The 22135-nt window shown below is 32.6% G+C and overlaps 2 protein-coding genes across 2 annotated transcripts; one reads left to right on the top strand and one right to left on the bottom strand.

Annotated features, from left to right (window-relative positions):
* Positions 1–156: 156 nt before the first annotated feature.
* LOC127733023 (neoverrucotoxin subunit beta-like) lies at positions 157–12872 on the bottom strand. Its single transcript, XM_052242276.1, has 3 exons — positions 12832–12872; positions 9438–9603; positions 157–1839 (listed from the first exon to the last, which is right to left on the bottom strand). The coding sequence occupies exons 2-3, from the start codon at positions 9587–9589 to the stop codon at positions 636–638; spliced, it is 1356 nt and encodes a 451-aa protein (XP_052098236.1). The 5' UTR covers positions 9590–9603; positions 12832–12872; the 3' UTR covers positions 157–635.
* Positions 12873–12910: 38 nt separating this feature from the next.
* LOC127733020 (stonustoxin subunit beta-like) lies at positions 12911–21261 on the top strand. Its single transcript, XM_052242273.1, has 3 exons — positions 12911–12973; positions 17124–17353; positions 18620–21261. The coding sequence occupies exons 2-3, from the start codon at positions 17124–17126 to the stop codon at positions 20106–20108; spliced, it is 1719 nt and encodes a 572-aa protein (XP_052098233.1). The 5' UTR covers positions 12911–12973; the 3' UTR covers positions 20109–21261.
* The last annotated feature ends 874 nt before the right edge of the window (positions 21262–22135 follow it).

Genomic DNA, 22135 nt, shown 5'->3' with positions numbered 1-22135 from the left:
TATTGATATTAAATAAATACAACATCACATGCAGTTTTGTGAGTTAAAACATGTATTTTCATCATGTAGAAGATAATTGTTTACTCAGGTAAATTAATCAAAGAGTGATAGATTTCTCTTAGAAGAAATGTAAAGATCCCAGTGAATAAACTACATAGAGAACAATAGCTATTGTATTTATTCAATGGGACAATAGAACTGACAAAAGTTTAAATAGATTGAACAACAGGAGATGAATTTGTGGAAAAGTTTCATTCGGTTCGCAATAATTGCATCTGAAATTTCATTGTCGTCTCCGAGAAATCCACCGCATTTATACCTGAATCTGACTAACAAAAAAAAAAAGGAAAAAAGATTCACTGAGGAATATTTTACTTGAAACGGATGGTTTGTCCATTCTTCGCCATCAACATTTCGATAGGACACCTCGTAAGAATAATCAGTAGGTAGATTTGGAGGAAATTGTCATGCAATTATTTCAAAATTTATTTCAAAATGTTCTGTTCGTCTTAATGACTGTTTGCTTTGTCTAATGGAAATTGATAGTTCAACATCTTCGTCTTGTTTGACGAAAGTTTGTTCACTATAATCCCTTGTATTTCAGCTGTTTTTGAAATGATACAGTGTTTTCTTGGTTAGTGTTTTCTTTTGAAGATGCCTCTGTCGTCTTTTATTCTTTTTCTCATGCTAAAAATATTATTCATTAGGCCTTGTTTTCGCTGTGCAGTTGTAAGACTATCATCTTTGCGTAGTTCTTCAAAAAAGTGTTCAATTGGGGGTAATTGAAATTGTCCATCAACATGAGAAAATTGATGTTTGATGTCTTTCAGTGGATTCGAATGGGTATCTTTAATGGAAGACGGGATTGTTCTTACACAAGTGTCAAGAACATTTATAACTGTTCTCAGTTCTGACAAGTTGTTATCTAGCTTCTCATGGCTAAATGGTGACTTGTCGTATTCTTCTAAGAAATTCCATACGTTTCTTTTTATTAAATCCATTGATATTAACCCGGTAACATTTTGGGAAAGCTGACTCTTAAACTTTTGTTCAGATTGTTCAATACTCGTTTGCATTTCACGTACTTTTTGTCGGTATCTCTCGTCGTATTCACATGTAGGTCTAGCATAAAGATCGTTGCATTTCATTTTCAGGAATTGAACTTTTTCCAATCTTTCTCCAATCTGATTGACAAGTGTTACTTCTAGAGGCTTGGTTAAGGTCAATGTCTTATTTGTAATCTTACATAATGGATATAAAAATACATTCATTGGTACACAATTTTCCCCTATATGTCCTATTTTTGAGGGAAACGTTTTAAAAGCTTTAATATTTTCTTCAAATGAAGAAGGTTCGGAATCAAGCGGAATGTCGCCATGATATGTAAATTCAATATTATCCAATAGTTTATTTTTTCGTTCATCTGTGTTTGATTTAATTGAAGCTGTTGGAAGAAATTTTACCATTGCTTCGAGTTTTCTTTGAGTTTCCAATTCATCTTCTTCATCGGTCGTCGTTCTGTCAAATACTAATATGGCATCTGTCCCATATAGAATACCAGCGACCACGTGTGTAGCATTTTCTGAACTGAGTATTCTTGGATTTATTTGCCGCTCAGACATTATTTCTCTTATTAGAAGCTCTTTGAAATGAGTTCTACATCTGTATTTGAATGTTACACGTGATTGTCGTGTGTATTTTCTGTGATTTTCCAAATATTTAGCTGATCCATGAACTTGAACCCAACCACATAGGAGACTTAGCTTAAGATCAGCATTTATATCTAAGAACGCTGTTTTGGCAGATATAGTGTCGTCTGCAGTAAAATCAAAATCACATCTAAAAGGGAAAACACGTAAATTTAGGTACATTATTTTGCACATAATGAATTAAAAATCTTATATACATTTATTTTACTTTGATTATTGTCAGAAGATATATTGTTTTATACAGAAAGGGATAGCGTTGATATACTAACCTGAATAGCGTAACCCTTCAAAATTTTAATATGCCTGTCCCAAGTTAATTAGGTGCATCGTTATGGTGGCCGATGTTTATGACAAACGTTTTGTTCAGTCTTTATTTTTGCATCGATTTTGCGGTAGTCTTTAAAAAAATTGCGACTGAAAATCATTGTTGGGACTACAACTTTGTCTACATGTCCGTGATTATGCAATACAGTGTTAACATTCCCGTATTTGACGTTGTTTGATAGTGACTTGAGAGGAGAGAGATGTTTGGATGTGACTATTGACGAATGAACAGATTAGCTGGAATGGTGTGAACTGTCGGAGTGTATGCCGTGTGTTTTGTATTTTATGTGAACTTTGTAACGTCTGTACATGCAGTGTGAATAAATCGTGTTATTTTCTACAAAGAAGGTGTTTATTTATAAATATGAACGCTCGGAATTCTACGTTTACAACAATCATCAAAATCTATTGAGAGCTTAACATATAATATTGACACTTGTTTATCATTGAATGTCCCTTTAGGTTTCTTTATGTTGTTATATTGCGATCTCGTTGACGTATACGCCCCATACCATTTTCCTCATATTGAAATCGAGACATTAAAGTAATAAAAAACAGCTATTCTGAGTTATGAAACAGTTAACGATCCCGAAAACTTAATAACTATATGTATTATAGAGTTAATAAAAAAGGTGAATGAAATATGTTTCAATAAGGTCCCAGATGTGAGTGTTTTGTTTATACTAATATTAATGAAAATTTTCCCATATTTCTCTCGATCAGTAGAATTCACGAAAACTCGCAATATTAATATACTCAGAAAAAGTACTTTACATGAACAGTTTAACAGTTTAACATACTTGTTTTAGTATTCTTATCCCTCATCCCTGTTTTGTTCATATTTGAGAAAACTAATAGAACCAACAAAGAAATGTAGATCACATCAGAAGGAATGAAAGGAATATAGATGGTAAGGAATAGAAAATTAACAAGACAAAAGAAGAGACCTCCTGGTTGCATCACTTTTTTGTTGAAGACGTCCTTTAAAGGATCTTAAAAAAGTGAAAAAGATCAACTTTAACGTTTGTTTGATTTCAGATAGGAAATGATAGACCTAAACTGTTGTTTGTATCTGTTATGACCTAATTAGTTTGGTCTTTTTATGTTCAGGTTTAGCCAGAAGTACATTGTACTGGAATGTTAAGAAAGAATTATGTTGATCTGAAGAAATGATGACATGAACCTTAACATGAAAACACCTGGTTCTTATGCTTCCTTGTAAGTTGCAAACCTCTATTAAGGAAATCATGATAGGAAATGATAGACCTAAACTGTTGTTTGTATCTGTTATGACCTAATTAGTTTGGTCTTTTTATGTTCAGGTCTAGCCAAACTGCAATAAAAGTTAATGCCCTCGGATAAATCTCAACTAAATCCTTCATATTGAAAACAATTATTTCTTATATTTCATTATTAAAATTAATTTTAATAGCAATAGCAGATATACTCACAATTAGATAACTTCCATGTTATGTTTCTAAGGGCAATGTTGGAATTCAATTAAAGATGAACAACTGGATACCCAAATTACATTAAAGAATCCCTATAAACAAGTTATTTTGATGGGTCTGCCAAACGCTCTGCGAAACCTTATTCCTTTTTGAAACTTCCGTTGTAACTTCAATTCAAACCGTCGTCAGAGTTCCTGTGAAACTACCTACCATGGGGCGGTATGAATCAGACGTCGATACACAAATTACAAAGATCTGTTAAAATACATTAGATATTAATGTTAATAAAAGAAATTTTAGGGGTTTACGTCATTGAGACAGTAATCAAACGACAAATAACCAAACGACATCTTGAGTGCAACAACGACAAACAGGTGTCCACAAAATATGATGAGCTCTTAATCGTTCTAGTCGATAAAAGAAGTGATAAAGCATGAGGCACGATAAAAGTCATTATTTGGCCTCTGATATTGCCAAAATTGCAGCATTCTTCAACGAACTAACACTTTGCCATTTGATAAGGGACTTTCCTTTTTGAATTTTCCCTGGAGTTCGGTATTTTTGTTATTTTACTTTTTTCAAGACAATAATTCGACCTCATTTGGGTCCGTATGCATGCAGTCTTTTAGTTGACGCTCAATTATGGGTTGTGCAGGTGCTTAGCATGTTCAGTTATAAAAAGTAAAAGAATGTCAGCATTGAAAAGTGAAATAAAGGAGCCACTAGGAAGAACAATTTCGTTGACTGATACGACTTACAAAATACAATCTTACACAGATAACACGATAATTATTTTGATCTATGGCATGAATCTGACAGACCTAGAAAACTCGTCATTATACAATTGTATGTCGATTTGTATTTCACCAAATTCTCCCGATAACGAAAGGCCAAAGTATAAAGCAAGTGACGGATCTACCCTTTACACAAGTATTCCACATTCAAAACCCAAAGACAGATTGGAAGAAGTAGTCCAACTTTCATTCATTAAAAGGAATAGCCACACATTTCTTGGAAATTATACATTGTGAAAATAATAATGATTCAAACTAGTAGGCACCTTAAAAGTGCTTGACCTTTCTATTACCAATATATTTTATTTGTTACGTTTGTTGGACGTTAAAATGCAAGCGGCATTACTACGGGATTCAAAGGTACTTCGACAAAATTGTTCTTTTTTTTTAAATGAGGCAGACCTCATATAATAACTTCTCATGAAGAATGAAAGGAAGCTAGAATAGCCATATTTCTTAGTGCACTTCATTTATTTGCTTTCATCTAGAAATTGACAATTAGAAGATTAAAAATTTCCACCTTTGATCTTTCCATTTCTTTGAAGCAACATTCCAGGAACACCTTTTTATGGAATATTTATTTCCCAGTTAATACGATATTCAGGGTTATTCCATCATGATACTCTTGAAGGGGGGTTGCTGCTTACAAAGAAGCTATTAAGCCAGGGATTCTTTAAAGTAAAATTGATTTCATCCCTTCTGACGTTTCACAGACGCCTTCATACAAATTGAACATGGATATGTTCCAATTGTCGTAGCCACATATCTGTCCTCTTTTCCTTAATTGTGACTTCAATGTTGGGATTCAGCCCCGGATTTTACTTGCCATAAACAGTGGAGAAGGATTTGTTTACTCTTTTGAAGCAACTGAGTTCCCTCCCGGATTTTTGGTAGGTTGGTGTTGCCAAATATTTAGGTAATTGGCAGTGATTTGTGATCTAATGTTTGTCTTTTGTCGTTTTTCATGACATGGTCTGTCGTTGTCTAATGGGTTTTGATTGCCGTCTTGGGTTTTTCTCCCTTTTTATTACTTTTCCCATGAAGAACCATAATCTCAATAGTTTTCTTGTAAGCTGCAACAATTAACCAAGAAAATACTGACAGGAATAACATTTTAAGATTTCGTTTCTGGTGAGATGTGAATAATTTATATGCAAGTGAGTTCATGATAGCGAAATTGAAGTCAATTCTTTTGTTTTAAAATCCTTAACAGACACTCACTGCTGACTTCCAGGTGAAAGTTAAGGTATTCATCATTTCTAGCTGTAAATATGATATCCTTTATTATTTTAAGTTGAATAGGATATATTCGATTAACATAGTCACAAAACCTTGAATTTTTTCAGTGAAAATATTGCACCTTTAGAGAGGAACGTGAAAGAGAATATTGCCAGTTTTATGTTTATTCTTCTGGATAAGCCTGTTTACGACGACTGCCTCAAATAAGTAAATGAACAGGTCGGGAAATCGACAAGAAGAGAAGCGCAGTTGTTTCCGATAGAAATACCAAATATTTTTTTTATCAAAAAGTTTTCGGTTTTAATGTCTTTTTTACATTACAAAATTCGACTCCTTCTTCCTTGAATTTTGATATGATGACTACTTGTGTAACGATGAGAGAAGTTAACTGTTTCATAAAAATATTGCATGATGAGAACGACGTTTGTTTACAGATCTTTGAAATCTCTAAGATTCAATTATCGTCTGTTTCACACTAGCAACACTAAAACATCGGTTCAATTGCTGCTAGAATGGCTATAAGTACTGTAAATTCAGAAATGTTTGCTATGTTTTGGTAAATGAGAAAAATGCGACAGTATCAGGGCTCTCGGTCGTAAAACTTTACTCAATACCTGAGTTCAAAATTTGTGCTCGAAACGCAAACTCCAGTATTTTGATTGGTTGATTTCTGAGTCCGAATACAATAATCGTACTCGAAAGTTGCATGACCGTAAACCTAGGTTTGCATTAATAAAAACTCCCATTCATTATTTCAGTAGTGATTTCCCATCATCAAACTTTAACAATCATATAAATTAGATTTCGTATTTTTGCCAAAGGTCAATGACTCGTAATAATAAATGTGCGCATTGATTTCTGAATTAACAATACTTTGGAAACAGGTTTCATAGAGCATTTTGGCATACCCAGCAATATAACCTCATGTAATTTTGGTAGAATGAAGAAAGATCCTTTCTCGTCTATTGTTCAATTTATTTAGTAACACTTGAGTCTTAGATGATAGATGGTGTATGTGTATTACTGTGATTTGACTGTAAGTGTTGTTCATCGCCTATTGCAGTTTATTAAAAATTCTGACCAAATTGCAGTTTGTGTTATCAAACCAAACTGTTCAACTGGTCAGAAATTTTAATAACTGCTGAAGAAAAACAGGGTCAAGTGGTGAAAGTGCAAGGTGATAAAATAAAGCATACTTACAATTCTATAAGACTTTAATTCCACTTCAATGATTTTATGAAAAATCAGTATAACGTTTCATAAAAGTGGAATTACAGTCTTATAGGATTGTAAGTATGCTTTATTTTATCACTTTATTTGTATGAACGACTTAACAACTTTAACTCATTTAAAACGAGTGTCTATTTATTGCTTAGTTGATATAATTTAATATTGAACTTGCATGACTGTTTCCTCTTCACTTTTAGCATTGAATCAAGTTTTATTTTTTCTTTACTTTAAACATACTTTATTGCAAAAAAAAAAAACAAGTAAAAATTAAGTTCTTCTCAAATACAAAATTATAATTACATTTTTAGACAATTTACGATACAGAATATTTGACACAGAAATATATGATATTGGGAAAGAAAAACAAATATGACACCACAAACCACGCCACGCGTGTGATGTGAGGAGGTTTGCTGTCGTCGGAAGAAACGTCTTAATAAAAGTACATGTATAGACAAACCGCAAGTTGAAATTATATAATTTGTAGTGTTTTATATAACATACAGTTGATCTTCAAAAAGAATATTATGAATGTGAAATTTGACACACAGTCTATTGAAGTTTTGCGAGAGTTGAGGCATCCGTTGTATGTTAAAACGACAACTTAAGAAAAATTCGTCACCGTTTTTAATATATCTGTCACATTAACAGTAACGATAATCTGGGAGATTGTATTTGAAAAGATCTAAGTTCAAACTTCTTAGTGCAATTTTGCCTTAACGTGAATGTGAAATATTATCAATTCTCGTTCCAGTAAAATATAAAGTAGTAAATTGTAGGATTTTAGCCTAAAAAACTTTTTAACAACTGTGAATGATTGTCTGATATTAGAGGGAAGATTATTCTCAACCGCAGATGGGCGAATGAGTCCTGATATATACTAATATGCACTGTAAATCAAGTTTGGTATATTATTCGTGAACTATTACACAGTCATATAGAAAACACCATACTAAGTTGGCAAAATATGTCAATTGCGAATGAAATTTTGCTTTAATCGTGAAGGAATCCAAGTGGGTCACTATAAAGAGTTTGATATAATTCGATATAAAAAAACTTAACCGATATTTTTTCATAAGAAAAACTTAATTCCTTTGTGTGATTGTTTTAATATAAAGCGTGAATCGTTTTACTTGTAATAAAAATGAAATGCTTAATACTTGACCACAATATAAGTCAAATATGCAACAATATATACAAATAGTATGCATTGTATGTAGACAATCAAAAACAAAGATGTATGAATATAAAACATGGTTATCAATTAAGATAAATTTGAGGACAATGTTATGGGAAAATTGTACGTGAAACAAAACATAAGTATAAAAAGACATAAACTAAAATGAAGAAACAATGATTGTATTTCTGTCAATCATAACGACTTGACCGATAATATAATCATTTATAGTGCATTATAGCTTTTTAAAACAAATGGTTGGTAATCTCTCCACTTCCAGTGGTAAATGGTTGATGCCGTGTTTACATTCGGTACTTTGATTGTTTTGGTTAAACGTCTAAATCCATAACAATGTCTATGAAGCGGTGGTAGAAACATTAAATGAAACGATGTAATGGGAGTACTGCTGTATGTGTACTAACGTTGCCAATTTTCACATGCTAGCTTAAAAGGAATACACATTTCGCAGGAATACATATTAGTTTACACCTCTGATTCTGACTCAAATTAAATCCAATCATTTTTTTTCTCTTACTTCTAAGTGCTGCGTGGTTTGCGTAAAAGAAGTGGTTATCAGATTTCAAGTCTTTGTTGTGACCAATCTGAAGATCAAACCCACCACCTATCACACTCTGCAAATTGCCTAGTTATCACATCAGTTAAGTGGGTTCTTTATTTGGCCTAAAATATGTAAGAAGGATACAATGTGACTGATAGAAGACAAAAAGGAAGATACAATTTAAGGGGATAATCACCGAGAGACCGACAACACCATTGCATACCACAACAGGGAAAATTGTTATATAGACATCAATAGCTTTGAAAAAAACTACATAGAAAACTGCAGACTGTGCAATACAATCCCGTTCAAAATCCGAACATGATCTCATGTGCTCCGGAGAGTATCCAGAGTGATGATTAAAACCTGAAATGGACATTTGCTAAAACACATTCAAAGTATACCAACTGGTAAAAGAATTTTCTGATGATTTAGTCATGCCAATCTTTTCTTATTGCGAGCAATATCAAAATTCTACTCTTTCTTCAATAATCTGAAAAGAAACCCATAACACTTACCTTTTACCTCATTCACTAACAAATTTGTTCCCAGTCTGACATGATCTATTGGTATGTGACCAGAATAGATTCTTAAACGTATTTTCCATTTATATTTCTAATTTGTAATCTTAACATTATTAGAATAACAAAAAGGGGTAAAGGCATACCATTACAATCTAATACATGTAAGAAGCAGTTTAGATGTTAACTTAAATGAAACTGAGTTGAAAAAGCAAATTATGTTTTTCATTTCTTTCAAAGACAGCGAAAAGAGGTTGAAAATTGTAGACGATATGAGTGAGGATTTATAATTTGACTATTTGGTTAAAATTTCCTAGATTTTATTTCCAATCTAATCAATTTTAAGATTTGTCATTAATTGAAATAATGTTACGGCAACTCAATTGGTTAAAAAGAAACAATATGGGTATTTGTATTTCCTGATTTTACTTACTGAGGTTGAGGATGTGAAACAGTATGCAATTTTATGTTTTTTTCATCCCAGATTCTTCTATCTGTTAACAAATTGTGCGTTCGACAGTCATACAACATTCCTAAATCAAATGGTCTGCCTAAGGCTGGAATTTCTTTTTCATCCATATTCATGCAACTGTTAACACCTAAATCAGATAAAAAATGAACTTATTTGAATTTGGTTATCGAGAAATATTCATTTAATTCAATACACTGACGCAAATATAACAAACGCAAAACAGAGTTTAAACGGTGTAATTCAAATCAGAGGCGCAGAACCTTATCTAAGGTAAATCCTGCCAGATGGACATGTTAAACCATTGGGTCGATGACACTGCTGGTGGACGTTTCGTCCTCCAGGGTATTGCCATCCAAGTAATCAGCACTTTTGTGTTGACATCAAATATTATGGATACGTTTATTGTCTGTATATTCACTGTTTATAAAATGTTGAATTACTTAGTATTCGAAGAATACCGTATATATGGTTAAGTCTGTCTCATATCTTGCCTTACATCTAGAAATTAACAATAAGGATTGGTTGAACATTAAACTTAAGACAGAAGAGATTCTCTCTCTTAATGTGATGTTCCCCTTTCTCTGTATCAACATTACGGCAGCTCCTGCCTATGGAGAATAATGCTCATGGTTGACATGATATTCATGGGCTTGCGTTTCACACAATGATCACCTTGATAGATGGTTGCTGCATTCATGAAATCAATTGAACCAATGGTCCGAACTGGTAAAGTTGAAGTCAACCCTTCGAGAATTTTTACGGACACTTGATTTTGGTTAACCTTTATGAAAAATCTTTGTCAAAGATGACCACGGATATTATCCTTCTGTCTGTTAAAGCCTCAATCCCTTTCACTTGTCCTCGGTTGTGACAACACTGAATACGAATTATCATCGAATTTGTATTTATCATCAACTGCTATCTTTCCGGAGTTTCGGGTTAGGGTGGAGGTTTGTTTGTCTTTTAGACTTTTTTTTCTTTTTGGCTAGGGTTTTTGCTGTTTTTTGTCGACACCTGGTTTTTGATTGATTCATTGGTACAGTTTTTCTATACATTTTTACGGATTATTGTGTCTTTAAATTCCTCATATTCAGATAAATAATATAAACACACAAAGTTCAATGAGTCATTCTAACCACAAACAAAAGAAAAATAAGTAAAACGTCGGCACGGGTCCAAAATCGAACATTTATTCGTAGAAATCATGGTTTTCTTGGAGGGACAATGCACAAATTACTTTTATAGGCTACTGATAATTTCCTAGTCTTTTTTTTATATAGATGAAACGCTGGTCTTACGTATAAATTATAATCCTTATATATCTAATGAGTTTTACAACCACTGGGTCGATGCAGATGCAGTCGTTTTAAGTAAGAATAAAAACCCAATGCAAATGTAGGTACCAGGTGACATAAACTGGTTACATAATAATTTTGCTGAATGTCTGCAATTTTATTGATAAAATATTCAGCTACAAGTTTTAATTCTTGTCTTGTTTTAAAGCCGACCAATATTCCTAGTTACCATAATTAAAATATTTGAAATAAAAGGGATCGATAAATGTAAAGTGAAAACAGCATATCAACATCAATTGAAACACATTATATTATACGGCTAGAAACTGCATTTGGTATACAACTGTCATTCAAAGTCTGAAAACAGTACGAAATAACAGTTGAAAATATTCAAATGTAAATTAACATAATATCAGGAATGCCCTTCTTGCTTATGAAGTACTTAAACTTTAATGCTCCTTCTGACTGCAATATAGTATGTTATGACATCTGGCTAAAAATGAATTCTTTATACATATATTTTTATTTTACAATATTAGTTATTTCATTTTGTAATAGTTCCTTATCAAAAGAGGAAGAAGATACCGATAACAAGGGGTCATAATAAGAACATTACATCCACTTCATTTGAACTCAGTTGTCTCATTGGCAATCATACCACATCTCCTTATTTTTATACTGAATGAAATAATATTCTAAACAATGAGATAGTGTTTTGGTTACAGACCTTTCTTTCATTGTCTAAAAACAGTTTGGCAATAAAAGAATCTCTTTATAGAGGTAGGGCCAATTTCCCGTGTAATTGTTTCACTCACAGGGTCAAAATTCAATGTTGGTGGAACTTCCTTGATTTCGAATATTTAGGAGTTTATAAAATATACTTAATAGTTCTCCATAGAATGATACAATTCTTACTGCATACATGTACGTCTTTTAAGGATAATAGATTGAAATTGTCATATTTTTGTAACATTTTGCACCGAATGAAATCCTTAACCAAAATGTATAAGTTTTTATATAAAATGAAAATAAAACTATAATGAATTTCTACTAATAGAATTTGGGTTTTGGGTAAGAATATCCTTTTTATACTTTTTTGGTTAAATACTCACATTTTTCAAAAACCGGTCAAAATCTGGAGGGGTAAGCAGATCCTGCTTTACATGTCGCAACAGTCTTGTTGCTCATGTAAATTCAAACGCGGTGATAAGTCTAATTCTGAAGGTCAAATTTTAGAAAAAGAGGACGTGATTGTGGTTACGTCAATTGGAACATATCCGTCGTCATCTATGAAGCAGACATTCCATAACGGTCAACCAACTCGTGATGGTGTCCGTAAAATTTTCGAAGAGAGAATTTCAACTTCACCACTTGGAACCCTTGTTTAAGTAGCTTCCTTGTAGCAGCAACCCTGCTTCAAGGAAATAATAATATGAAATGCAAGCTCTGGAATAGCGTATCAACTGGGATACATATACTCCATATGCAGGCGCTACTAGAACGTTGTTACATAGAAATGGAAAGTTCACATTGGAAAGATTATTTCTTTTGTTGTAAAGTTTTGTTCTCAACCGACCCTCATTGTCAATTTATAAATGAAAGTCTAGATATGAGGCAGACTTAACTGTGTCTTTTATATCCTTTATTTCAAGAATGACGGGATAGAAGTGTTCAACATAGTCACTATTTTTTTTTCAAATTAGTGAGAGGACATCATGTATATAATAGAACGTGGTGTTAAAAACTGTAATTTCTTTAAACAAGTTAAGTATAAAAAACCACGCATGTTACCTTTATGGACTTATAAGTGATAGGACAACACCGAATGTCTCTTCTCAATGTTTACATATTTGTATTTATATTTACAATGATTTTTTTCTATTATTGTTAAATTGCAATTCGATTTACTGTTTTATCATTTTTGAAAGCTACGATAGAAACAAAAAGAAATCTTTCCCAAAACAACATTTGAAAATATATGATTTAAGTGGTACTTGATTATTCAAATGTTTATTATATTTGTAATGTCTGATCATAGTTGAGAACAAAACAATGCTTACCTCTTCATCTGCTAAGAGTTAGTAAATGTCAAGGTTAAAATACATGAAACTGTCACGTGGTGATGAAAAAATAGTTTAAACGGGAAGTTACATAACATATATAATCATCAACATCCTGCATTTCAGCTTTTCCAGTTGAAAGGTATGTTACAATATATTGACATTCATTAATTTTTTCCGACTGACAATAACGTTGTTGTAAAAAGTGAAATTACATGTATGACACCATCGTTTCCTATCAATGTCGTACCTCAATCGGTTCAAAATATTAATTGTTTTGATTTATTGAATTCTTAGAATGCTATATTTTTCATTAGTTGTACTTTCTACTGGTAAAGAATGAGTCTATAGCGTCCATTTTGACATAAAAAACTTTGATTTGAAAACAAAAACGTTTTGCCTTATCACAATTTTAATGGTACTAACAAGGGTGATATGATATTTTTAAAGTCGCAGCAAACACAAAAAACGGACAGTCTTCAATACAAGGAAAATGTTGAAATCATGTTATTAGCTATATATATACCCCAGTACAAGTAATCAAATAGTTGATGATACCGTTAAGTCAGGCGAGTTCTATAAATCTTCAAAAATGAATCATGAAAAATCAAATTTTGAATCATGATGCTAATTTTCCATGTATATCTATTATCATATGCATGTTCATGTAAAATGATTAATATCATATTTTTTAAAAATTATTTTCCAATCGATATTGCTTAACGATTAATTGGTCATGTTCTGTCGGTTTTTTGGTTATGTGACTTTTGTCACGTAATGTCACACTTGAACACATCTTTTTGAGAGAAATATTATGATAGAAGGTTGAAAACCTGGAGAATTTTCTAGAAGTATTTTATATACATCATTTTATAATTTTCAAGATAATCTAAAATCAGAATTTTAGACATTTCTGTTTTGTTCAGAATATAAAGAGAGACTAAAACAACATAACCCATTTCTTTTTTGTCGAGCGCCATTGATGATTCCTATGCAGGCGAAACTTGCGTTTGTCGTACCAGATTATAAGCCGGTTACTTTTGACGATTTTTTAAAATATTATTCTGTGCCATCACTTTGTGAATTGGATGTTTTAATCAGTAAATTTATTATCTTTGGACTTATTTCCACCTGAGGATAATATCATTTGTGGGATTTAATTTTTACTGGTGCGATACGTAATTTTTTAACAGTCTGCTTGTGAACTAATGACCATTCGATTTATCATAATGTGAACTTTGGAATTAATATTATTCATTTGACATACTTGGATTAAAACCTTATGAATTAATTCGAAAGGGCTAGAATCAACAAACTATACAGTATAAGAATTTTGCATTTTGGTATCATATCTGACTTGTGAATTTATCTTTAGTTTATTTGTAAAAATAAAATTCATTTTTGTTTAATTTCTGCTTTCGTCCTTTATCAATTGATTCGTAATATTGATTAATATATTTTTTGCTTAATTAAGGTAGCAAAACAGTCTGATTTTTCTTACACCAATCAACAGGTCAATTTCTCCAAAAACTACACAATGAAATATTATAGTCTTTAACTTATTTTATTTAATCTTACATACGTTTCTATATATATATCTTTAGATAAAAGTTATTACATTATGATTACTTAAAATATATGGCTCATTTACTATAAAATTGTCCCAAACTTGTTTGAAAATATCACATTCAGGTCAAATGAAAGTAAAATAAATAATCAAAGAAAATAAGTTTTCATCAAAATCGTGTCTCAGATTTTTTATATGTATATATGTATGCATCCAAAAGATGATAAAATGTATCTCCCAGGTAAGGGTATTACCAAGGCAATTAGGACTATATATTGGTAAGAGGTTAGGATATATATGGTTTTATGCTGGACATATAAAAAAAACAATTACTTGTCATTGAAGGTAAAGATCAACGTCATATGCCATATTCGATTCCATAGAACGCAACACAATATATGTCTAATATCGAAGCCTATGTGAAATGATAAAACAATTTAATTTCGGACAATAAAATGTCAAACTTTTTTTAATCATTTTGATCTTTAGATCAAATCTCATAAGCAAGTGTCAAAAAATGAAAAACAAAATATATCCTGATCAAAGTTATAATCGAATTGCAAGCACCAGATCGTCTAGGTCAAGATTCTTTTATGTGAAGCGCCAAGGAGACTACTGATTACCTACACCATTGGCTATCAACTGACTTATGTTGACACAGTGTCATAAAAACCCCTGGTAGTTAAACAACACCACCTACCAAGGGGAGTGACAAGGAAAAACACTCGTATTACCAATGCTCCAGTTTTAAGTGTTGGCATGTGTAGGCCTCCCCTCTAAGAAATGTGGTGGAGAAGGTCCAATCTGTAGATCCCACTGTTACCACTAACCACATTTTCCAAAGCTGCAAATTCTAGAACTTGTCAGGCCCAAAGTAAGGAACGAGTGAAATAATTCCCCAATCACTACCAGTCTCCCCAAAAATAAACTGACACCGCCATGGCAAAAAACGAAAAAGACCAAAAATACAAACAACAGTATGCAAAACACAACATAGAAAAACCAAAGACTGAGCAACACAAATCCCACCAAAAACTGGGGGTAATCTCAAGTGCTCCTGGGGGGTAAGCAGATCCTGCTCCACATGTGGCACCTGTCGTGTTGCTGATGTAAGTACAAACCCGGTGACAAGTCTATTTCGGTAGATCACATTCGAGAAAAAGAAGACGGGATGTGATTAAGACAATTGGGAACATATCAGTCGTCATCTGTGAAACAGATATTCCACAACGGTCAACCAACTCGATGGTGACCTGAAATTTTCGAAGGGATGATCTCAACTTCATCACTTGGAACTTGGTTTAATAGTTTTCTTGTGAGCAGCAATCCTCTTTCAAAAAATTATGATAGGAAATGCAAGCCCTGAAATATCGTTCAACTGGGAGATGTACACTCCATACGCAGGTGCCTCTGGAACGGAAAGTTCACAATTGGGAAGCTGAAATCATCTCTTTCGTCGTAAAGTTTGGTTCTCACCCGACACTCATTGTCAATTCATAGATGTACATCAAGATATGAGGCAGACTTAACTGTATCGGTTGTATCCTTTATTTCAAGTTCGATGAAATAGATGCTTTCCAACATAGTCACCAAACTTTGAATTATTTAGTGAGAGGACATCGTCTATATAGCGGAGAAGTTAAAAGATAATGCTAGCTTCTTTTAATTCTACCATAGAAGCTCCTGCATGAAGTCAGCCTCATATGAATAAAGAAATAAGTCGACAAGAATATGAGCACTGTTGGTTCCCATGGGAATGCCGATTGTTTGTTGAAAACAAGTCCCCAAAACGTAACAAATATGTTGTTAATCCAGAAATCAAGCATCTTGATAATATCAGTTTGAGAGAAATTTTTTATTTGAATCAGAGTGATTATTTACAAAGTACGATTTATCCCTTCCTAAGACAAGATACTTTTATCTACGTTGGCCATTCTTTTTTATGAAACAAAGCAGGACAAATTCTTCCAGTTTGTCTTTTAGCTTGGAATGGGGAACTCTTGTATAAAGGGTAGAAAAATCAAATGTTTTAATACTATTGCCAGATGTGAAAGAGTCGTAGATTGTATGTGCTCGAACAGATTTTCTAAATTTTTTAATATCCACATTTGATTAAAGCCGCCTAGAATAGGTAGTTTTACAAAAGCTTTGAAGCCCGGCTTTGATTGCTGAAAAAATTGATGCTAATAATTTAGAAAGAGGTTTCGTAGAGCTCTTGGAAGAACCAGCAATATAACGTTGTTTGTAAGGGCACTTATGTAATTTAGGTATCCATTACATTGAATGAAGGAAGATCTAGTTCTTCATCTTTGGTCGAAATTTTAAAGGAACATAGAACAGACCTATGATTATCCTGGATTTCTCCATGGTAAGTGTCGTGGGGATATATGTTGAGTTTCCAAGTGAATTGTCAATACCTTATTCATTTATCAAGCAGTTTATGTAATGTGATTAACACAGAAAAATGATGTTGTTTGGGGCTTTTTCTGCGGGGACAACAACATATTTGTAAGGCAGGTAGGATCAGTACTTTGCAACAATTGGGTCTTGATAGATTGATGAAGCATATATATTCATAGACCTATTCAGTTTTAACCATTTTTGCGTTTCTATCTATTCTCTTGGAAATGAGGTAAGGGTTTTAAGATTTCACATACCAAGATGGGTTGACATGCTCCATTGAGTTAGCTGTAACATAAAACAGTGTGTTTTTTTTTTATTTCAGATGAGCTTTAAAAACAAATGGAACGAGGGGAAAGGTAGAGAAATGGTCAATAAAGGGGATGACCTATTAAAGAAAAGTGATGATACATATATTATTCGGACTCCAGCATTAGGAAGGCCCTTCCGCCTAGGAATGTTATATGACCGAGTACACGATACCATTATTCCTGGAGAAACGTTGCTTACAATGGAAGATATGGAAAATCATACATTCAAAGAGAATAGAAACGGGTATGTTCTAGTTTTTATTATAAAAAGATATGTCCATCTTGTTGTTGTATCGCCTTCATATATTCATTTCTGTCGTTGACAATTCACTTTGGATTATGAATTTTTTCCGTTAAAAGCTAGATTTGAAATACAGCTTCTTTTGATATTCTGCTCATAAAATCATACTTCCACATCAGTCATTATGCTTGAGATAAAATTTAATAGTAGTGCTTAATAGTAGTGTACCAAGTCAGGAATATGACAGATGTTTTCCGTTCGTTTGATGGGGAACATCACCATCAAAGTAAGGGAAATTCCGTTTATAATAAACTATGGTATGAAGAATACCATGAAAAATATAGTAAAGCTCTGAAATGGAAATCATCAGTCAATTTTTATGTTTGATTCAGTAAGATAGATATTAGGCGAATAAAATAAAATTTTTATATGGTTTATAATCTTAATGATTTACAGATAGTATGTCTTTCTAATATTGACACATTTTGTTAAAATATTTTTCACGTAATGTTTGATCCGATCTTTATGTAGTTTTGAAAAAAAAATGATTCAAGCTATCAAAAACATTAAATCTGTAATAGGAGGGACAAAGTTATTCCCCTTGTCGATGTATTTATCTCAAAAACAAACGTTTAATCACATAGTTATGTATATAACAATACAAGTAACAAATGTATTTTCAATCAAAATATCAAGCAGCTAGATGCAGCCAGTTTCAAACAATATTCTGTTGAATAAGAGTATTTTTGAAGTACTTTTAATCCATTTTCTTATTATGAAAAAGAGTTGGATTAAATTGTTCCTTCTGTCTAAATTTGGATTTATTATTATTATCATTGAAAATTATCATAAATTCTCATACAGGTTATCAACAGATGAAATGAAAATAAACTTGGTTTACTTGCAAAAACTTAACACTGCTCAATATATTTGGTTTACAAAATTCTACCGAAATGTCTTGGTAAGGTCGCAAATATTTTTTCAAAGTATCTGTCATGAATATAAGAATACATTACTTTTATAAGCAATACAATGAATGTATAACTGATAGAATGGGAACAGCGTAGAGCATTTGTTAAACATTACTATAAAGTAAATGCAAAGTTAAGTTTTTGGATCATTTAACACGTATTCAGGTATTTCAACACCCTTGGCCTTTAAATGAGTGGGTTTGATAGTATCGTATGACGGTAAGCAAAGAATGGAGCTTTTGACACACGACATTTATAAACGTTTTATTTAGTACTGTATTTTCTCTTTCTCTTCAAGGTGTTCGTTTGAGGTAATATATGGAGACACTTTTGAAAATAAATCAGTAGTTTTCAATGGCGATGCAAATCTAGAACTTAATGTGTTAACTGGAAAAGTGACATTGGGCAGTTCAGGGAAATTTCTCAAGAACAAAATTTCATCAAAGAAGCAGTTGCGAATTACGTTGACAGCTGAATATATAATGTTGTACAAGGAATTAGAAATGAAACATTTTCAATCGGAAATTTCAAACACAAAAGCAAATGCTACTCATATAGTTACTGCTATTGAATATGGAACAAATGTAGCATTTGCATTTGAAAGATCAATATCCAATAGCGAAGACATGCAAGAGGTCAAAGGTGAATTAACGGGAATGATTGACTGCATACCCAGTTTTCACGCATCAGGAAAAGCAGAAATTAGCATGAAGAATATCGACAAGCAAAAGGCAGAAAATATATCTTGCAAATTCTACGGTGACATCATACTCCCCTTTAATCCAACGACATATGAAGAGGCTGTTCGGGTCTACAAAGAGCTTCCATCCTACCTTAAAGAGGGTAAAGCAGTGCCAGTGACAGTCTGGCTATATCCAATCCATAAAAGAATAACACCTGAAAACAAGGTTTTACAAATAACCAATAAGGAAAAGATGAAGGAGGCTGTAATTGCACTGGACGACCTGCAACGAATCTTTGTTTCATGTAATGACATTATGTCGGGGCAAGCTTATGTTCATATTCCAGAAATCAAATTCAAGATCGATAAATTTCGAAGAAGTGTTCAACATTTTCAAGAAGACTTTCAAGACCAAGTCCTCAATTATCTTTTGAATGAAGACAACCAGTCAACAGACAAAATGCCACCGCGGCAGGATACGATAGACAATATGACACACTGGATTTCAGAAAATGCCGAAATAGAAATAAGTTTGTTAAACATGTATATCAACAAAATTAAGAAAGAGAAAATAGAAATATTACCCAAAGTAGGAGTTGATGCGAAACTGTTTGAACATGATCATCTGATCATTTTAGACATCGATTTACCATTTTCAAGTGGGCAGTATGTACAAAAAGAACCTGATAAAAGCTCTCATTCTACGACTCAACAGCAAGAGTCCTCTGTTAAACAAACGTTACCCAGTATGCAAGAGTCTAGACATCACGAACCTAAAACATCTTCTGCATCTGCTGAAGTTAACAGCTGGTATACAGATTCCAATATCAAAGCATATGTTCGAAAGACAATCAAACGTTTTGTCACTTTAAATTCCACAAAAGCTAGTCACTTTAAATTTTTTGTTACATTTACAGACCGCATTGTACCACACGATAAGTTATCATCTTGTGCCTCTGTAGTGTTATATGAAGATGGGAAGGAAACTAAACTAATTGATTTTTTTTCCCCTGTACTTGAGAAAATGCTGTGCACAGTTGTAGGGGATGTATACCGGGCCTTCACCGGATTCCGGTTTGCAGATGGGAAATTGTTAAAAAAATAACTTTTACTAACTATAATAAATGTGACGCTAGTGTGGTCTGTGCTGTATAAAAATTTTAGAATGTTCGCCACTGTCTAACAAGAACACAGAATCAACAAACACAGTTAACTCAGTTATGTATTTATAAACTATATGTGAATATACATGAGTTTGCATAAAAGGATATGTCGGCTATTATACGTTATTAAGACAGCAACATTATGACAAAAACAAAACAAATGACCGTTATCCTATTCTGCTAGCTTTATAAACCTAAGACGACAAGTTCTTTGACGTCTTATCACATTCAGTAATTACAAATCTCAAGATTTCATTTTCATCTATTTGTTAAAAAAATATCCACATGGTCCATCCTTCAACTTGGAATGATCTGTTCAGTAGATGTTGTATTTTTTTTATCCAATCACAATATATTGATTGGAACTCAAAAAAGTTCGGACAGTAAATACTGCAGTTCCATTCGATTACTATGGATGAAATGCACTAAGAAAAACATTGTGTGTGTATAGATTGTAACCCCGACGTTGAGTATTATTTGACTCAGGCTTCGTTAGGTTTTTAAATTGTTACAAACTTGGTTAAACAATGAAAAGTTACGACGCAGTTCATCACAGGAACCAAACATAGTGACTACAAAATGAATTTTTAGGAACAAATTGGCCAATTTCTTCGTATTTGTTTTTACATCTCTGTACGTTTGCCTTTTTTACGATGTGTAAGTTAGTGAATGTTTTATTTACTTACGTGCAATCTGATGTTATCATCAACATGTGACAGATTATTCTTAATTAGTCTGACTGCATTAATAACCGATGTCAATGTACGTGTAATCAGTAAACTTGTTGATTATTATTTCTTTAGAGATTAACAAGTGCGTGGATCAAACAGTCCTTACCTGAAGTGAGTTGACTCGACCTTTAGATTCTAAATATAGATTTGCGTTTCTGTTTGTTTATTGTTTTGTTTTTGTTTTGTTTATATTAAGGAAAAAAGGAAAAGAATATTTTCTTATGTAACAAGTGATTTTCTTATTATTATCCCAGATTTAGTACAGGGTCATCACCTGAAATGACCGGTAATTCTATGAACACAGATGTTGGTTCTAGATCATTAATATATATTTAAAGTTACAAAAAAATCTTCAAATCACTTAGTCTAGTGGTTTATTTTTACTACTTAAATATGTGATTATTAAAGTAAGCCTACTCTTACTTGCAACATTTCTTGACAAAATGTTACTTGAATAAGTGATTTAGGAAATCACTCATTTAAGTATTTCCCCTGACTGTTTATTGTGTTTTACCCGAGTAGTTGCAATGATTCTTTAACATGTTTAACATGTAGAGAGTGTTGCACTCTCTCTGCACAAAGCATCAGATTAAACATCCGGATTCTGACCGCACGTTCATGATATTTGAAATCAAAAACCAAATATCGTTTGCATTTACTAATAAAAATGGGCAAATGAACCCAGGGTTACCAGACTCTGTGGGCGAACGGTTGTAGGACAAAAATGTTATGTTTGGCGAACAAACCCTATCCATGCTCATAGGTTATTTGTAATATTTCTACTTTATGCAACGATGTGGAATTGAATCTGCACAGACAAATTATAGGATTATTTTCAAGGAAAAAAATATTTTACAAAATTGGTTCTGGTTTTTGATGGAAGGTGGGAAAAGGGATAATTTTTTAAACTTTTACGAATTGGTCAGTTGATGGAAGAACGGTGAATCTGTGTGGTTAGCCTATATACTTGAAAGAGTTATCACAAATCCAATTTAAAAGATAAGGTGACAAACAAAAAACTGAGGACCGGATGTGATTACATGGTACATGATTTACTTTGTTTCTGTCCAAAGTCAGAGGTCTGTAATTCAGTTATTACTATCTAGTCTATCAACTCAAGACGACATTACATTATAAAGTTACACTTGCAAGGGAGGTAATATATGGCACTATATTCTATGATCTCAAATCGATCGACAACCAACTTTCAGTCTATATATAGAAATATATGTGTATAT

Source organism: Mytilus californianus, unplaced genomic scaffold, assembly GCF_021869535.1.
Source record: "Mytilus californianus isolate M0D057914Y unplaced genomic scaffold, xbMytCali1.0.p SCAF_3, whole genome shotgun sequence".
Classification (NCBI taxonomy): domain Eukaryota; kingdom Metazoa; phylum Mollusca; class Bivalvia; order Mytilida; family Mytilidae; genus Mytilus; species Mytilus californianus.
Note: the sequence above shows the minus strand (reverse complement) of the source record. Positions and strands in the feature narration are given on the sequence as shown.

Excerpts from the sequence above, each read along its gene's own strand:
- LOC127733020 (XM_052242273.1), top strand. The coding sequence starts at position 17,124 with ATGAGCTTTAAAAACAAATGGAACGAGGGGAAAGGTAGAGAAATGGTC. Across the intron at positions 17,354-18,619 it reads TTCAAAGAGAATAGAAACGG|GTGTTCGTTTGAGGTAATAT; the intron begins GTATGTTCTAGT and ends TTTCTCTTCAAG.
- LOC127733023 (XM_052242276.1), bottom strand. The coding sequence starts at position 9,589 with ATGAATATGGATGAAAAAGAAATTCCAGCCTTAGGCAGACCATTTGAT. Across the intron at positions 1,840-9,437 it reads GTTTCACATCCTCAACCTCA|ATGTGATTTTGATTTTACTG; the intron begins GTAAGTAAAATC and ends TTTCCCTTTTAG.